This window comes from Mastomys coucha, unplaced genomic scaffold (genome assembly GCF_008632895.1).
Source record: "Mastomys coucha isolate ucsf_1 unplaced genomic scaffold, UCSF_Mcou_1 pScaffold18, whole genome shotgun sequence".
NCBI classification, from domain to species: domain Eukaryota; kingdom Metazoa; phylum Chordata; class Mammalia; order Rodentia; family Muridae; genus Mastomys; species Mastomys coucha.
The window spans coordinates 18,679,606-18,697,652 of NW_022196900.1; the positions used below are offsets into that span (position 1 = coordinate 18,679,606).

An 18,047-nucleotide genomic window follows, 5' to 3' on the forward strand; every position below is an offset into this window, starting at 1 on the left:
TCCTTACTGGCTTGCTTCCCCTGACTTGCTCAGCCTGCTCTCTTATAGAACCCAAGACTTCCAGCCCAAGGATGGCACCACCCACAAGGGGTTCTATTCCCTTGATCACTAATTGAGAAAATGCCCCACAGCTGGATCTCATGGAGGCACTTCTGGAACTGAAACTACCTTCCCTGTGATAACTCCAGCCTGTGTCAAGTTGGGACACAAAACCAGCCAGTACACAGGTTTATTTTATATTTTAAAATTAATTTATGCTGAGGCAGATGCACCTGGGGAGGTTGAGGCAGGAGGAGCACCATGAATGGTTGAAAAATGAGGACATGACTGTTCCAAGGTGTGGTTGAGGAGAGGGGTTTTTACTGTAGATCTGAGGGAGAGAACAGACTGACCATGGTCATCAGACTGAACTGGACTGTGGTGTGTGTGTGTGTGTATGTGTGTGTGTGTGTGTAGGGGGTGTAGTAAGAGGAAGAGAAGAAAGGGCAAGCAGACCAAGAGAGATACAGGAGCGGAGCCAAGTGAGCAAGAGACCGCATGTCCAAAATGGCTGAGTTATATAGGGAAGGGAGAGGTTTAGGGTAGAAGTAGTATGGGTTTCTTTGAGACCTAACAAAGGCAATGTATTCAGAGGTTTTAGGGATCAGGGCTTGGCAGTCCTTGGGTTGGGAGTACATACCCTGTTGCTCATTTGTCCCCTGTGTCTTTCCAGTTTGCCTTCTTCCTCTTCCCTGTGGAAGACGTACTTGAGTGTAGGCTGTCTGGAGATGGAGTTTAGGGGCTTGCACTTGCTAAGCAAGAAAGCGCTCTGCCACGGAGCTACATACCCAGCCTGCCCTTCTCTTCCTTCCTTTCTTTCTCTTCTTTTTTTTTTTTCTTTTGGATAAATTCTCACTTTATTAGTCCAGTTAGTTCAGGCTGGCCTTGAACTTGAGATCTTGCTTCACCCTAGTACTAGGATTACAAGAATTTACCACCACACCCAACTTAAACACTTTTAAATCTACTTTGGGGAACTGCTTTTTCTCATTTCCCCTTAAATATTCCTCTAAATTCCAGAGGTTAAAACATGATTGGTAGTGGCTAAATAATACTCTATCACTAAATGGGACGAGTCTAACTATTCCTCCAAAGGCAGAGAAGTCGCTTTAAATATGAAAAAGAAAATGAGGAAATTCTGGTATATAGCTTTATATGTAGCTTTATGCCTTTGTTTAGATATTGACTGAATGTGTGTCATGTCTTTTCTTGGGAGCTGGTCAGGCAGTATATGTTAGACAATTGAGTTCTTGAGCCATTTTCCTTGTGATAGTAATGGGAATTCCATGAAACAGGCTTCTCCTGTTAAATGAATTTGAGTGATCTACACCCTCACTCATGTATTTGAGGTTCACAGCCATACCAACACTGGAACCAGAAGTCTTCTCATGAAGATTCTCCCACACACCTTTTAAATTACTTATTACACACACACATACATATATATATATATATACATATATATATATATATATATACATATATACTGTCTTAGATTACTATTGCTATAAAGAGACACCATGATCAAAACAACTCTTATAAAGAAAACATTTAATTGGGGGCTGGCTTACAGTTTAAGAAGTGGAATCCATTTCATAATGGCAAGAAGCATGCCTGCTTGCAGGCAGACCCTGGAGCAGTAGCTGAGAACTACATCCCAATTCTCAGGTAGAGAAAGAGAGAGAGAGAGAGACAGACACACATACACATACATACTCAGAGAAAGACAGAGACAGAGAGACAGAGACACCCTGGGTTTGGCACGGCCTTTTGAAACGTCAAAGCCCATTCCCAGCGACACATTTCCTCCAACAAGGACACACCTCTTAATCTTTCTAATTCCTTCAAATAGTACTACTCCTTGGTAAACATTCAAATATATGAGCTTTTGTGAACAATTCTTGTTCAAACTATCACATATACACATTTATTGTGTGGGGGTATAGGTGGGTGAGAGTGTGCGCATGCCATGATGTGCATGTGGAAGTCAGGGAACAGTTTGCAGGAGTCAGTTATCTCCTACACTATATGGATCCCAGACACTGACCCCAGGCCATTGCGTCTGACAGCAAATACCTTTACCCTCTGAGCCACCTGGCTGGCCCTTACACACCTTTTCTTAAAAACCTACTGTTTGACAAGTTTGTTTGTGTAATGCTATTGATTTGTTTGTAGCACTGAGGATTATTTCATATAGCCGAGATAATAGAGATCAACCCAGCCATGTGGGGCTGCCTGCCCTCATTTACCTTCAAAATGTAAGGTACAGATTTACTCCGTTATTTTAGACAGGACTGTGTTTATGAAATAAGTTGAAGATGTTTCCTTTCCTCTACTCAGAACTGCAGGTTGATTTTTGTCCTGTTGGTTTCTCGGTGACAGTTGCATAATGTTACACAGTACCTGTCCCATGCTCTGTAAATATCAATCCCAGCCTTCAGTCCAAACCAACACAGGCCCACCCTGAGCTCTGCTGGCATGGTCTGCTCTTGTTACCAGGGACACGGACATTCTGTGAGAAGGCCCTTTCTCCAGTCCAGGGAGAGTCTGGATAGCAGGATGCTATCACTGAACAGGGAGGCCATTTTTAGGTACTTGATCATTCATCAAGTGAATAGACAAATTCAAGAAGAGCAAGGTTTGGTGGGCCAACCTGGGATGAAAGCTAAGGATACGAGAGCCAGGATACTCTCACAATACCCAGGATACTCCACAGTTTCAGATTCTCCTGGGGTACGTCCCCTAGGTCATAGAACTTGTAAGGCCCTCATTAGGCCATAGATTGATGTGACTGACTATTCAGACATATGCACGGACGGTATGCATTTCCTTCCTGTCATGACCCCATGGACAGTGTCCTGCTGTGTGGGGGAAGTACCACAAGTTTCCCATCGTCCTATGAGAAGTCTTTGACTTTGAACTCAGGACCCTGAGGAAGGAGTCAGGTGTGGAGCAGTCCCTCTTCAGCTTTTCAGTGGCTTGTGTGACTCCTAAGGTGGGTCATGGAGTTCTAAGGCATGACTTGTACCATACTGTAGGGAGGATGCTTGATGGTCTTGGGCCCAGCATAGAAAGAGGACCAAGTTATCGTCCTGTGAAACCATCAAGGCTGATAGCCAGAAGTTTGCGGATCAGAAAGTTTCTCCTTTGTCTCTGGCACCTGTGACAGTCCTTCCTTGGGTTTGGATATCCCAAGTCTCTTCTGTCACCAATTACCTCTTTAGAGGCTCCTCCTCCAGCCCTGCTACAGCCTTGCTTTCTGCGACCTCTAGTGACCATCGCTGGCATTACTTCCTGTTCCAGGTTTTCCATAGGTTTTCTTCTGCTAGGCAGGCATTGTCTTTTCTAATGACTGACTCGCTTCTCTGTGGGAATGTTCTCATTCCATCATATTGGAATTGGCCACAATTTCAAACTAACTCTGACCGTTGTTCTCAGATGTGATGCTGTCTGGAATCAGCATTGGGCTTTCATGACCCAACCCGTAATTATCCACTCTGTTTAGCCATCTATCCGTTCACACGTGTAAATATTAAATGTCATGAGGGTCGTTGTTCATAAGAACAACCTCAGGATCACTCGTCAGCATTGAGTCCTGTAGTCTGTGACCCCAGAGTCCACTTGGTTTGTTTGTTTTTGTTTTTGTTTGCTCGCATTTGAGACAGAATCGTACTCTGTAGTCCAGGCTGGCATGGGATTTATTGTGTAGCCCAGGCTGCTTTGAACTCATGATGATTCTCCTGCCTCTGACTCCCAAGTGTTGGGAAGGGAAGGCGTTTGACCTCTTTCCTGGGATTTTCTGGTGGTGGGGGAGTGTTGATCCCAGTACACGAGTGTTGTATAAAGTGGTTGTATGCATTCTACAATAAATGCGTTGGCTTATTAAGCATGCACTGACTCTTACTTTGTGCCTTATTTTGCTGGAATCCAGGAGTTAGGACAGATGGAAACCCCATTGTGAAAGGTTCCTCACTGAAATGAGTAAAAAGGATTTATAGGTGATTGGAATGATCTGTGTCTTCCTGTGATTTTACAGTTTATTCCAGATGACAGGCACTTCAGTAGCCAGAGATGATACAGGACACTGTAAGAAAATGGCTTTCACAGATCTTCAAATAAAGTCTTGTCTGGCAAAGACGGCAGTGTGAAAACCAGAAGCTAAGCGTAGACACTTTCCTCTGCTTCCTAGGCATTTACTGTTGGAAGAAGGGTTGATGGGAGATGGTCTGGATATTTGAGAGGGAGGGCAGCAACAGTCATCAACCTGGCAATGTGTGAAACCTGTTTCTGGCTTTCCAGACTTGCACAAATAGTATGTAGAATGCCCAAAGAATTACACAGTTTCACCCCATGGTTGTATTATTTCTTCAGATTCCAGTCAAATAGCAGCTACAATCATTGGATGCTTTCTGTTCTGAATACTAACCTTTACAACGTTAACTTAGTCTTTATAGCAACTATGTAATATTAACAGTAACTGGCCCAGAGCTATTTGACTGGTGGCTGATAAGTACTGGGTTCAAACTCCAGCATACTGGCTCTACACTGGAAATCTAGAGCATGCATGCTTACCACTCTTCTGCACTGTTTCTCAAAATTTCATTTAAAAGACCACTGTGAGTCTGGGGTTGTAGCCCAGTTGATAGAGGCTTGCCTACCATACATGAGGCCCAGAGTTTGGTCCCCAGTACAACCTAAAGCTAGATATGATGGCATATGCCTATAATTCCAGCATTCAAGAAGAGTGTAAGTGCAAGATTATCTTTAATTACATACTGAGTTCAAGGCCAGCATAGGCTACAGAAGACTCTGTTTCAACTTTCCCCACCCTCTCCTCAACACTGGTCTTTCTGTGTAGATCTGGCTGTCCTGCAACTCTTGAAGTCACAGAAATCTGTCTGCCTCTGCTTCTGCCTCTCAAGTGCTGGGGTTAAAGGTGTATAAGAAAACTGTTCACTATTGCTGCTTCTCAGAGATGCATTTGAGTCTCTTTAGCACTAAAATTCATCCATGCATACCTTGCCTTGACGATCCAGAAGGGAAGGCCAGGGATTTCCCACCTGTGAGAAGTGTGTCTCTAAGAGCTGAGGGGCTCAGTTGGTAGAGCACTTGCTTGGGTTCAATCACCAACACGACATAAAGCAGGCATTTGTGGCTGAGCTTGTAATCTTAGTACCTGGGAGGTAGAGGTAGGAGAAGTGAGTTTTGAAGCCAGTCTGGGCTATATAATGAGTTCAAGGCCAGCCTTCGTAATATGAGACACTGTCTTAAGAAACAAAGTGAATCTCCAAGGTGCCAACTCCTCTTGACAGCCTACTGTTGTGATCTGTGATCGAACACGCATTCCCTGGATATTTGGAGCCAGTGTCTATCTGTCTGGCATATGTTCGAAGGATGCTGATAGTTTTAGAGAATATGCCTAGAGGCCCCATGCCACTGTTTAATTAACCATTGCTGTAATCTCCCCACCTGGCAACTTCTGAGGGGCAATCTCAAGAGCTCAATCTTACCTTTCCAACTCTGTCATCACTCATTCCAAAAGTCTAGGAGTATCTTTGGGACCTTAGCAGGTAAGGTAAATGAAAGAAACTGGCCAATTAAGACTGGTATCTCCTGGGAAGCTGGAGTCTTAGTCTCACTCAAAGACTTCTCGATACCAGGGCAGGTCAGCTCATAATCAGTTACCTCTGATACAGAGGGCAGAGGATACTGGGAGTGCTGGAGACCGTCTTTGGCTCAGGTGGCCTTTGTAGAATCTCAGCTTCCTCACCTGTAAGAAGTTGGTCTCTACAATGCTGCAACCTTTGACAGCTTTACGATAGGATCTGAGAGAATTCTTCTCCACATTAGCTCTTAATGTCTGTCTGTCTTTCTGTCTGTCTGTCTGCCTGCCTGCCCGACATGTTGCAAAGTGCCTGCCAGGCTCATTTAAGTGAACTGATTCTCTTGTGTCTCTGAGGTGTGTGTTGAATAGGTTTGCAGTTTGTTCTTGTAATAATGAAACCTTTGACTTAACCATGATTCTGCTCTGCCCTTGATTTTGCAAGTGTGTGTGTGCAAGCGTGAGAGACAGTTTTTTTTTTCCTCCTTCTAAAAGCAGTGCCTGCTGAGCAGATGAGCTTAGAAAGGGTGTTCTCTTCATGTTGTTTCAGGGAAAATAGAGAAAGTCAAACCTCCTCCATCCCCCACAACTGAAGGTCCCAGCTTGCAGCCTGACTTAGCCCCCGAAGAGGCTGCCGGAACCCAGCGTCCCAAGAACCTGATGCAGACCCTCATGGAAGACTATGAGACACACAAATCTAAAAGGCGCGAGAGAATGGATGATAGTAGTGTAAGTTTTTCCTCCTTTCCTTTCTCTTTTCCGAGGGTGACTTTTAGTGTGGCGTGCCTGTGTCCTGGTTCAGACCTGGATGTGTGTGCAATTTATCTGCTTGTCTTGCCTCATGACTCTGAAACCTATTTTCAAACTAGTGCTTTAATGTGCCTTGGGGACTAAGAATCTATCATTCAGAGCTGGTTGTTTGGCTGGTCCATGAGATGGTCCGGGTGGAAGAAGATGATGTGCCTGGGCAATACCGCAAAGAAGGATACACTTTCTGGACATGCCCTCGGGCTTCAAAAGCTATGCTGTGATCGATCCTCATATATGTTGCACACTGCTCAAGAGACTAGTCTGTTCTTTGTGTGCAGAGTTGGACAGGAAAGAGACATTTCAAATGACAGCTAAAAACCACACAACTACTTCTCTCCCTTCAACCCTCCCAACTCTGTACATGTTGGCTGTGTGTCCTATGAAAGGAAGTCATCTGCTGTGGTTTCCTTGCCCAATAAGAGATTTAAGAGGTGTTTTGAATGGTCCTCACATGCCTGGGGTGGGGGCAACCCCAGGTTATATGCAAACACCCTAGAGTCTCCGCCATTGGTCTTCTCTTTCACCAAAGTATCCCCAACCCATCCCACCCCCACCCACCATTATACTGAGGTTGCAAATAGCTTGGATGGAAACTACCTAGTTTCTGCCTGTTGTCCTGTATGTTTATGAACAGCGTCCCCTTTCACTCTTCCAAGTTTGGATAAGCTATGCAGTTACCCTCAACTTGAATGCTCTGAGGTTCACAGCAGGAAGTCCCTGCCAACTCCATGACTTTCATGTCCTGGCTGGATAATCCCAAGTTAGAGAGTTTCCGGGATGAATGCCAGATGCTGAAGGCCCCTTTTCAGTTAGAGGGATAAAGAAGAGGTAAACACACACACATCCCTCTTCTTTTGTAGTTGTACAGATGGCTGTGAGCCATCATGTGTGTGGCTGCTGGGAATTGAACTCAGGACCTCTGCTGGCTCCGGCCCCACTCGCTCCAGCATAATTCACTGTAGTTGTCTTCAGACTCAGCAGAAGAGGGCATCCGATCTCATTACGGATGGTTGTGAGCAACCATGTGATTGCTGGGATCCAAACTCAGGACCTTCAGAAGAGCAGTCAGTACTCTTACCCGCTGAGCCATCTTGCCAGCCCACACATCCCTCTTTAATCACGAAGGAACGCTTGCTTAACTCTGCTGTGAGGTCAAGAGGCTTCTCTGTGGATGGAGCCCTGGCCTAGGTAGCTGCTGCAGACAGTTCTACTGGGTTTTACTGGGCAGGTGCCAGCAGCAGTTTACCGTCTATTAAACCAGCTCCTTTCGGGTATATAGTCCTTCTTTAGGTGTTTTTAGTTGCAGTCTGAAGTGCAGTCTTAGAAGCATTTTTTTTTTCCTCTCCCCCTGATTCGACAGTGTACATCAGCAGCTTTGCTGAACACTAGCCAAAGAGCCACGGACCATTCAGTCGTGACCCATGTAAAAGCTTTCTAAGTGCATTCTGTGTTGGTTGTGTGTGCTTTTTCTGCACTGGCATGCAGATGTTAAGTGGGGAAAAGTAATTTCCAGGCCTGGTGCATAGGCCTGTAATCCCAGATACTGGAAACCTGAAGTGGGAAGATAACATGATCAAAGTCTGCCTGGGACATAGTGGAAGGAGGTACTTACGTCACAGGCAGAAAACTAGATGCCCCTCCCCCTCTTTTCTGATAAACTCTGACACTCAGGTACCCACCTCAGGAATGCCAACTGGGCCCAGTCTGTATTTCACCCAAGTAAATAGACATGTTGGCTAAGGAAGAAAACTGCTAGTGGATCAATTTATTTTTATTTGAAGGCTGTGTGTTTTGAGCTTTTCCTCAAATCACTATAGAACAAAATCTTTCAATTGTTGAAGAGTTTTAGGGATAGGACAAACTCCAATCCCCAATACCTGCGCCCTTCTAATAGAGACCCAAGTCTCAAAAGCCCATACTCAAATTGCTTCTTGAGAAATTTGATGGACATCAGCCAGAATTGATTCCAAGCCACTCACTAGCCTGTCTCTCAGCCCTTATGATGTAGGACACCTTTCCACACCTCTGTGTAGAGAAGAACAAGCCTCATGGTCCCCAGATGGTCCCTAGCCCTGTCTCTATGTTCCCTGTCCCTGGAGAGAATGGGTGGCTTGGTGGTGGTTATGGAGTTGGCCCCTCTGTCCCTAAAAGCTACAGGTGATTGTCTTCAGGGCCATGGGATTCTGTCCTCCTGAGCCATTCATACACATTGTTTTTAGGGTGACACATGGCCTCTTAGATTTTTCTGCCCTCTAAGAGCCTCACACTGTCACCTTCATTTGCCAACTGGCTCAGTGGCAAAGAACAGAACAAAAACTCACTTTTCAAAAGGTTCCTCTGCCTCCCCTCTTAGAACTTGGGCAAACTGCTCCATGTCCTCTCTACCACTCTTCACCCACCTGGACATGCCTTGTTCTGTGTTATCTCCAGTGAGCGTCTCTGGGAACTAACAGAACGCTCCATTTCCTAGGTACCCACACTAATCCTAAATAATCATCCCAAATGATTATCCAAGGAATTTTATCAGACCCACAGGCTTCGATGACGGAGGCTGTCGTCTCCTTCACTGACAATGCCATCCTTAGGTCTGTTTTAGAGAAACTGCCTCTGCAGACCTGGTCCTTCTTCCCTCCCTCCCTTTTCCCTTCATGTCCCCTTCTCTTCATTCTACTATTGGAGTCTTACTGTAATGATGCAATGGGCTACAGGATTCTTTAAGGTTCAGAGAAGCCCACAGGAAAAGAAAAGGCTCTTTGGTTATAGAATCTATCAACTCCAGAATGGCCAACTAGGTCCTTGCTGGTGGGCAGCTGGTTAGACAATGGGGGGGTGTTGGGGGGAAGAAATCTTGTTAATTCACCAGGAAAATGAAAGCAAGACCTTGAATTAACAAAACCTGGCTTATATCTGATATTTTTAGAATAGAGTATCTACTTGCCTCAAGAGATACAGACTTTTAAATAAACAAATATCAGATGAAGCAATACTTGAGAGGTTGTATAATGATCCTCCCTGCGTTCCAAGCCTCTTCCCTCTCTACTCACTTCTGGCACTGTGCCAGACAGAGCCCAGCCACGGGAGCGGGCGGGGGCGTCTGTGAATGTGCCTCTGCCATGTACTAACCCTGGTCTTTTCCCTCTCTGCCAGTACACCTCTAAGTTACTGTCTTGCAAGGTGACTTCCGAGGTACTTTTCCAACTTGTCTGTCTGTGTCCTGGTGCATGCTTGATCCTGGTGCACGCGGTTGTGGTTTGCTGTCTCCTGCTGTGTTCAATGAGAATGGCAAAGGAAAAGGCCTCCTCTCCATGTGTATTGTCTGCCTGACCTTTCTGAACTGGGGGGGCTGACTCAAATATTGGCATCCAACACTGTTGTGTTGTGCTGTGCTGTGCCGTGCTGGGAGGTGGGGCTGCAGAAGACCTTGGTCACCCCAAGGATCTGGAAGACGTAGAACTTGAGGGCACCTATGGGCAGACTGTGTGGATTCTTTTAGTTTCTTCAGGCACAAGTAGCAAATAAATTGTAGTCTGCTTAGCAAACAGTGCCACCCCTACAGGCTAATCTCGTGGTCTTGACTAGTCCTTTATTAACCATAACACAATTCCCAGAGAGTTCTGCACTATGGACTTAGGACAACTTATTTCAAAGGCAAAAACATCCTAGTCCCTTCCCTTCTCCTCCCCCTCCCTCCCTCCAGTCTTGGGACCTGTATGTTTGTTCTGGAAGCTCGGCTAAACAGTGGTCTTTCCCCAAACCTCCTCCTTCCCCATACAAGTTCCACTTACACAGATTTCACAATATATGTGCTCTAAGAATGCCAATACTCATGGGGCTGGAGAGATGGCTCTGCAGTTAAAAATGCTTGCTGTTCCTGCAGAGGACCAGGGGGGTTTGGTTCCTAGCACCAACATCTGGTGTATCACAATCACCTGCATCATTAGCTCCAAAGGTTCTGATGCCCTCTTCTGGCCTCTGCAGGCACCTGATAAATATGTACTCACACACACACACACACACACACACACACACACACACACACTCACTCTCATATACACATAAATTTAAAAATTTAAACAATGTAAAAATGCAGTGTTACTCTGTACACACATACACACTCACATACACGGATTGAATCCAGGACACATACATATATATTTAAAAAAAAATTTTTTTAAATGTAAAGCCAGGCATGGTGGCACATGACTTTAGTCCCAGTACTCAGGAGGCAGAGGCAGGAGGATCTCTGTGAGTTCAAGGCCATCCTGGTCTACATAGTGAGTTCTCAGACAGCCATAGATACACAGAGAAACCCCATCTTTCCTACCACTAAATTAAACATTTAAAGTACTGTATGTATACATACATAAATGCATGCATGCCTACATACATACATATATATACATATATAAAGAGTTCTTTCAACTGTACAGAATTGTACAGAAAACCATTCATCCACACAGTTGATAATTTATGGAGAATCAGGCCTGCATCGGGCACTGCAGCAAAACCTGAGAAGGCAGGCACATGTTCCTGAAGGCACAGAGCCGGCCTGCAGGTTCCCCTGCCTTAGGACAACAGCATCTGCCTCTCTCACTGCCCCGTTCCTGTAATTCCAGAGTATTGGAGAGATGTTTTTTCAGAGAACCTAATGTGACAAATCCAATTCAAGCCCTCTTGTCACTTCTCCCAGTTCTCACTCTTCTGTTTCTGTCACTTTTTATCTCCTCTGAGGGCTTCTCAATTAATGCAGTGGTGTTTGTGCATGTTTTTACACAACATATATATTTATATATGTGTACTATTCCATATATATATACACACACATATATATGGAAAAACTTAGGGTTTTGCATGTTTTAAAATTTTTATAAACTGTAGATCACATGATAATATCTTCTCTATGCATTGCTTATATTTATTTATTTTAAGTTTTAATCTTGTTTTTTTGTATTTTTATGCGTGTGATGTTTGGGCTGCATGTACATCTGTGCACGATATACATGCGGTGCCCTTGGAGGCCAGAAGAGGGTGTTGGTCTAGAACTGGAGTTACAAGTGCTTGTAAGCTGCCATGTGGGTTTTGGGAATTGAACCTGGGTCCTCTGCAAACCAGCCAGTTCTCTGAACCACCGAGCCACCTCTCCAGCTCCTGTTTTACTGCTTTTAGATGTGTTCCTGTTTAGATGTGTATATTCATTAGAATTGCTAAACAGTGTTCTGTTGAATGAATAAAATCTTTCTTTAGTCACTTTCCTGTATGGAAATGTAGAGCAAATTGTTTCTGGTGAACATTTTTTGGCTTTGTTTGTCTCTTTGTTTTTCTGTGCTGGGGATTGAACTCAGGTCCTCTTGCATGCTAGGCAAGCACTAGTGAACACTGCCACACATTTTCCCAGGTATCCATGAAGCAATTTCTGTACCTCCAACTGGGTATACTTACATTTATTTACCAGATCTTGGAAATTGTTCTCCACATGGCTGTGCCAACCTCCAGCATCAGATGTATTTTGAACATGGCTCATTATTAGCAAAATAACTATACTTTATAGCTGTAGATTTAATCTGTTGGTTGCTGATGTTTATAGGATTTAAAGTGAATGTTAAGAGTACCATGGCATAGACCATCCTCATTAATGCCTTGCTGGCTCTCATTTAGGAAGTAGCTCCTGGAGAGGCAGGCCCCTCCCTCTCCCATATCCTCATTGAGGCTTAAAAACTCTGGTCAAGATGTGCAAGGAAGATATCGTTGGGTCCAGTCAGTCTCTAGTGAAGAAGAAGCAGGAGGATCACGCATCAGCGTGAATATTAATGGAGTCACTTAGAGTTTAACCCATTTGCCCTTTGCTTCAAAGCCCTTATTTGACAACCACTTAACAAGTTGAATGACTAGCTAGAGGTCTCCAAGCATTGGAAAGACGGTTCTTTTTCGAGAGTGTTCGAAGAGAATTGATAGTTTTTCTTCCATCAGACGTCAAACTGAATTAATTGATGGAAACAATAACAACTGTGGAGGGTGCATACCGTTCCTGGTGTACCACAGCTGTTGAGCAGCCAAGGGCTAGATGGCCGCAGGCAATGACTCCGCAGGCAGTGACTCCGCACCTGGAGAGCTGAGTTTAAGTCTTGGCTTTTCTTCTACTGACCGAGAAGTGCTGGGCAAGTTACTTGCCCTCCCTGTCAGTTGTAGTGGCTGGGATTGAAACATGTGCACACACTTTGGGCTCAGAAAAGGCTTTAGAAAGTAAAGCTAATATGCAATAATAGAAGTATGGAGCCAGGCAGGTGGTGCACACCTTTAATCCCAGTACTTGGGAGGCAGAGGCAGGTGGATTTCTGAGTTCGAGGCCAGCCTGGTCTACAGAGTGAGTTCCAGGACAGCCAGGGCTATACAGAGACAGAGAAACTCTGTCTCGGAAAAAAAAAAAAAGTATCGAGTACAGAGTATTAGTGGCTTAGACACACACACACACCCTCACCCACATCTGAATGCACCGTAGAATGAACAAGCTCATTCATACCTTCCCAGAGTGTTTGCCCTTCGAATCTTCTCAGGGCTAACTGCGGGACTTTACTCCCCAAGAGAGTCCTCAGTCCAAAACACTGGAAGCCCAAGGACAGCTGTACAAAGAGGTTCCCAGCTGTCTCAATAACAGCTCATTCATTTTCATCTCTGTGTCTTCAGTAAGGGATTTTGATGTCATCAGAAATTTGGGATCATGGGAAAAGGACATCCAAATTAGAGGAACTGTGCTAAGAGCTCAGTATTACAAATAGGAGTTATTCCTTGATCAATAGATGTTTAAACCCAAGCTATGCTAAATGTGTCTATAATTAGAAATATATGCACACATATTATATGTATATGTGTGTATATATATATATATATATATATATATATATATATATATATATATATACCTGCCTGCTACACCTTTTATGACTGAATTCTGAGGAAAGAAACTCTCATACCCCCTCCCTCACTATATCCATGACTTGTTGGGAACCCAGTTAATATTGGTAAGATGAGCAGATAGATGAATTTTAACATGGGCTTCTGAAGAATAGAGCAAGGAAAATTGGCTGGGATTTATTAAGCATTAAAATGAGACTTAAAGCCAGGTAAGGTACCCATGTGTCATTAAGCTTAGTATTCTGAGGGCTAAGGTAGGTGAATTGTGAGTTCTTGGATAACCTGGGCTACATGACAAGAACTTGTCTCAAAAGGAAAAGAAAGGGAGTACTGGAGAGATGGCCCAACAGTTAAGAGCAGGTCGTCTTTCAGAGGACCTGGCTGCCGTTCTCAGCACCCACATGGTGGCTTACAGCTGTCTGTAACTTCAGTTCCCGGGTTCTAATACCCTCTTGAAGGCTCTGCATCCAGCAGGCATGCAAGTGGAACACAAACATTTATGAAGGCAAGGCACTCATTCTCATAAAAAATAAATTTTTTAAAGAGAGAGAAAGGGAGGTAATAAAAAGTTTAACAGTAAGACAAAAGCAATAATAATAGTAAGAATAAGAATTAATATTATAATAATTATTATTTTAAAGAAACACTTTCAGAACCTTGACTTTATGTTCATACTCCTGAGAATCTTTTAGTTTATTTCTGAAAGGCAAACATGAGCAATTTACACAACACATAGTTCCCTATGGAATCCGTGTTGTACTCCACTCCAGGGTCTGTAACCCTTTCAGATGCTGGGGAGAATTATTTGAGGACAGCCCTGTGCACCTAGAACCGTTTATAGGGTAGACTATATGCTGTGGCTTTTATTATTGTCCATTTGACGCGGGGATACCAAGCCCTGGAGTTTGTGACTTATGCAAGGTCACACTGTCACAACAATTTATAACTTAGATCTTGTTGAGCTTCAGAGCCATACTGCCTTCTAAGAAAGCCATGGTATTAGGACAAGGGCAAAAATGAACAAGAGACAAACCTGAAGCATAGGGCTCTGGCATCACAACCCATGCAGCGTTAGCAAGCATTCTTACGCAATCACACATTGGCCAGAAAACTCCTGTTTAGTTCCCAGGCTTGGCAACATGTGTTCTTGGGTAGTATATGCCCATGATGTACGCAGAGTTAGACTCGACATAGATGTGGTTCTTAACAATGTATCATTCTCACAGCAAAGGTGACTGCTTGCATCTTGCCTATAGTCCTCGCATTTGACATGGAAACAAAGAGCATGCTGGGATGGACCTCAGTCCTTCAGTCTAATCCAGCACTTGGCATCTTCCTACCTCTCTGGAGTTGCCAGTTATCACTGCCCCTTGCCTAAATGATCATTTTTAGAAGAAGCAGTGTTCGATTGTGGTTCGGAAAAACCAACCAGGACTTTTCTTTGAAGTCAGAGACTCTGCATCCTAAGAGAATACCAGAGTGCCTGGCATGCATGAGCTTGCACTTGTTGCAGTGGCCTGACCTGGAACTGTTCCCTGTATTAGGCCTCTTCCATGCCTTTCATTTAGATCTATCCTATCCAAACTAAAACTGGAGCATGTGGCCTGACGTCTTCTCTCGGGAGCCCACAAATGATTCTAATAGACACGAGGGAGGGAGGTCCCGCCTTCATGGGGGCGTGCCTACTTGGCCTCAACGCTGTCACTTATAATTTCTTTTATTAGTAGTGTTCATGACCTCGATGGTGCTCACACCAGGATGACGATGACCTTTTACCGCCCTAAAAGCTTCCCTGTTCCCTCCCTTCATGGCCATTTGTGTTTTGTTCTGCCATAGTAGACTCTTGTGGTCTAAGTATTTTTCTAGTGTCATGTGGGTTTACAGATCTGTGCATCATCACATCCCCACTGGCCCACAGTTAGACACTCCTTCCCCATCTTTAGTTACGAGACAGGAGAGAGGGTCTGCAGTTGTGCTGTCCAAAATGGTGGTTGCGAGCCTGATGGGGGGTGGGGGCGAATTTAAATTTCACTAAAATTTTTCATTTCTTAGTTGTCTAACTGTACTTCAAAGGCTTACTGGCCACATGTGGATAGCAGCTGCCTCTGTGGATGGCACGGACGGACGAGCAGTTTCAATATAGCATAAAGGTCTGTGCCCAACAAGACCGGGCAGCTTGTAGAAAGAGAGAGTTTACTTTAGAATATTCAGCTCCGGGATGCAGGTAGAACTCAGTGGTAGAGTGTTTGTCCAGCATGCTCATAGCTCTGGGTTCAACCTCCAGCACGGCAAAGCCAAAACCAAAGAAACCTGAGGCAGGGTCAAGTCTAGTTTAAAGAAACTTGTAAATCTGTGAGAAAAGGAACATTGGAAATCATGCACCAGGTAGTACGTGGATTTTGGCTTTGAAATGAAGTCACCTGCCCTGCCCCCTTGTCCAGTCTCTGTTGCTCCTCACCTACCCCAGCAGTACCAGATCCGGTGTCACCTTGTCTTGGGAACACGATGTTGAATGAGCAAGTGGAATGGAGGGAAGAAAAGGAAGAAATTGGTCTATGTGAACTCTGTGCTAATTTTTCCCCATCTCTTTTCAGGTCCTGGAGGCCACACGGGTTAATCGAAGGAAGAGTGCTCTGGCCTTACGCTGGGAGGCAGGGATTTATGCCAACCAGGAGGAGGGGGACAATGAATAAACTTCCTTCGGCCCAGGAAACTCTTTTGCTGAAGGAGTTTCCGCAAAGGAACCAAGAAAATATTGAACCAGAAGCATTTTAATAGACTACTTATTAAAGTGCATACAAACTCAACAACCCTCATGTAGACCAGAAGCTGCAATACACAATGGTAAAAACAACAAAACAAAACAAAACAAAAAAGTAAAGTGAAGCAAACATGAATCTCACCCGTCAAACTCTGAGACCAGGGACAGAAGCAAAAGGATATCTTTGTGACTCAAAGAAGCCCCTGGCTTTGGACCGTTCCATAACTGATCCAAAGGGACACAGATGTGACAAGGAGTCAACATAGTTGCTGCAGGCAGAACTGAAGCCAGCTTTGGCTGGGTGTTGCACAGTGGCCATTCCAAGGCAACCCACAGGGCCCAGGCTGCTGCGCCTGCTGCCTACAGGCTATCCCGCCACACCAGCTTCCCACCCCGTCTAGCCTGAGGCATCACAAGTGTTGGGTTAACTCCATTTTCTCCAGCAGCCATAAAAAAAAATGAATGGTGTTTCTTATCATAGTTGCCCAAAAGGGGGGCAATGAGGATTCAATCTCTCTTACATGTAATCCTTTGAAATTGGGAACACCTAAAGGTCACAATAGATAAAGTCCGTATTTTTAAGGCAATATCTCTTCATGTTGCAGATGCAATCAATTCTACAGCAGGAGGTTGAGAACGGTGGGGGGTTGGGGGGAGAGCCAAACCAAAAGGGTTATTAGCTTTAGATAGAACCTTGTCTGCTTTTATTGTTGACTGATCAGCTTAGGGAAACACACTTTCACGATTACGTTTCTTCATATGAAAAGTATATTTAGTGAGCAATGACTATTTTTATGATGGGATGGGGGAACAGGAACACGGATAAAGCCTGTACACATTTGAACAGCTTGGTTCAAGATGGTAGGGATATTTTTAGAATGGCAATAATTGAAAATAAAAGGGGGCAGACTCTGCCTTAGAAAGGTAGATGGTCAGAAATAAGGTGTTTATAACTATTTTCTATTTTAAAGTGGGCCTTAGAGGTGGTTGTGGTGTAGGATGAGTTGTTTTGGATCTGAGAAAGGTAACTTTAAATGCATGGAGATAGAAAGAGAAAGGGGTGAGAGAGACAAAGAATAGGAAAGGAAGGAAGGAAGGAAGGAAGGAAGGGAGATTATTTTTGCTGAACAACCAGTGTTTTTCAGGATGACAAAGAGAAAAATATAGAAATTTAAGTGCAAATGTGGAATCAGCTACAAATCCTAAAGACGGTGTGTATGCCTTTGTGTGCTTGTATAAAGCATGTGTGTTCGTGAGTAAAGGTGTGCCAGTGTGTGGGGTGTGTGTGTGTGTGTGTGTGTGTGTGTGTGTGTTGAATGTGGCACATGGGTGTACAGTATTTCCTCCGTAGCTGCCTGTCGGCTTCGGGAGTGAGTGACAATTTTCTTTTTTATGAAAAGGGATATGAAGGCACAGGGCGGATGCAGTATTCCTACTATTGAGCTGACCTAACATGGCATTTGCATGAGTCACAGTTGTGAAGTCTTGAGCAGTTTTGTATTGATAATTTGACATTTAGAACACAGCCTATTTATTCCCATGCTTTGTGTCCCTGCTTCTCGTACCACAGAGGATGCCAGCTTCACTCTTTCTATCATTTCAAGCAATATGATAAGGATGTTCACTAATTAATTAGGTGCCCCGAGTTTCTGGATGAGGAAATGTTTCATTTCTGGCTGGGAAGGGGAGGAGGGGGAGAAGGTGTGGAAGGGGAAAGAGGAAGAAAAAAAAAAAACTAACCAGCCTTTTATTATTTTTCCTTTATTTTAAAACTATTTCTTACAAGCAATAATTAAAGTCAGCCTTGCTAAAATTCATTTTTGTTTTTATGTTATTATGTCATAAGATCTAATATGTTATTCTGATAAGTAGTGACTCCACAATATCTATATGTACACTCCACACATAATCTTTGCTTTTTTTTTT

General features: G+C 44.1%; 1 protein-coding gene across 12 annotated transcripts in view; it reads left to right on the forward strand.

The window, feature by feature from the left end:
- The window catches only part of Palm2akap2 (PALM2 and AKAP2 fusion), a 469,586-nt gene extending 451,648 nt beyond the window's left edge, over positions 1-17,938 (forward strand). For 7 of the 12 annotated variants that reach the window (XM_031377474.1, XM_031377472.1, XM_031377475.1 and 4 more), the window contains 3 exons: positions 6,192-6,370; positions 9,599-9,637; positions 15,955-17,938. In XM_031377474.1, coding sequence (XP_031233334.1) covers positions 6,192-6,370; positions 9,599-9,637; positions 15,955-16,053 — 317 coding nt within the window. In that variant the 3' untranslated portion in view covers positions 16,054-17,938. Of the gene's footprint in view, positions 1-6,191; positions 6,371-9,598; positions 9,638-15,412; positions 15,585-15,954 lie in introns of those variants that run through there. The other 5 variants (XM_031377476.1, XM_031377479.1, XM_031377477.1 and 2 more) reach the window with 3 other exon arrangements.
- The last annotated feature ends 109 nt before the right edge of the window (positions 17,939-18,047 follow it).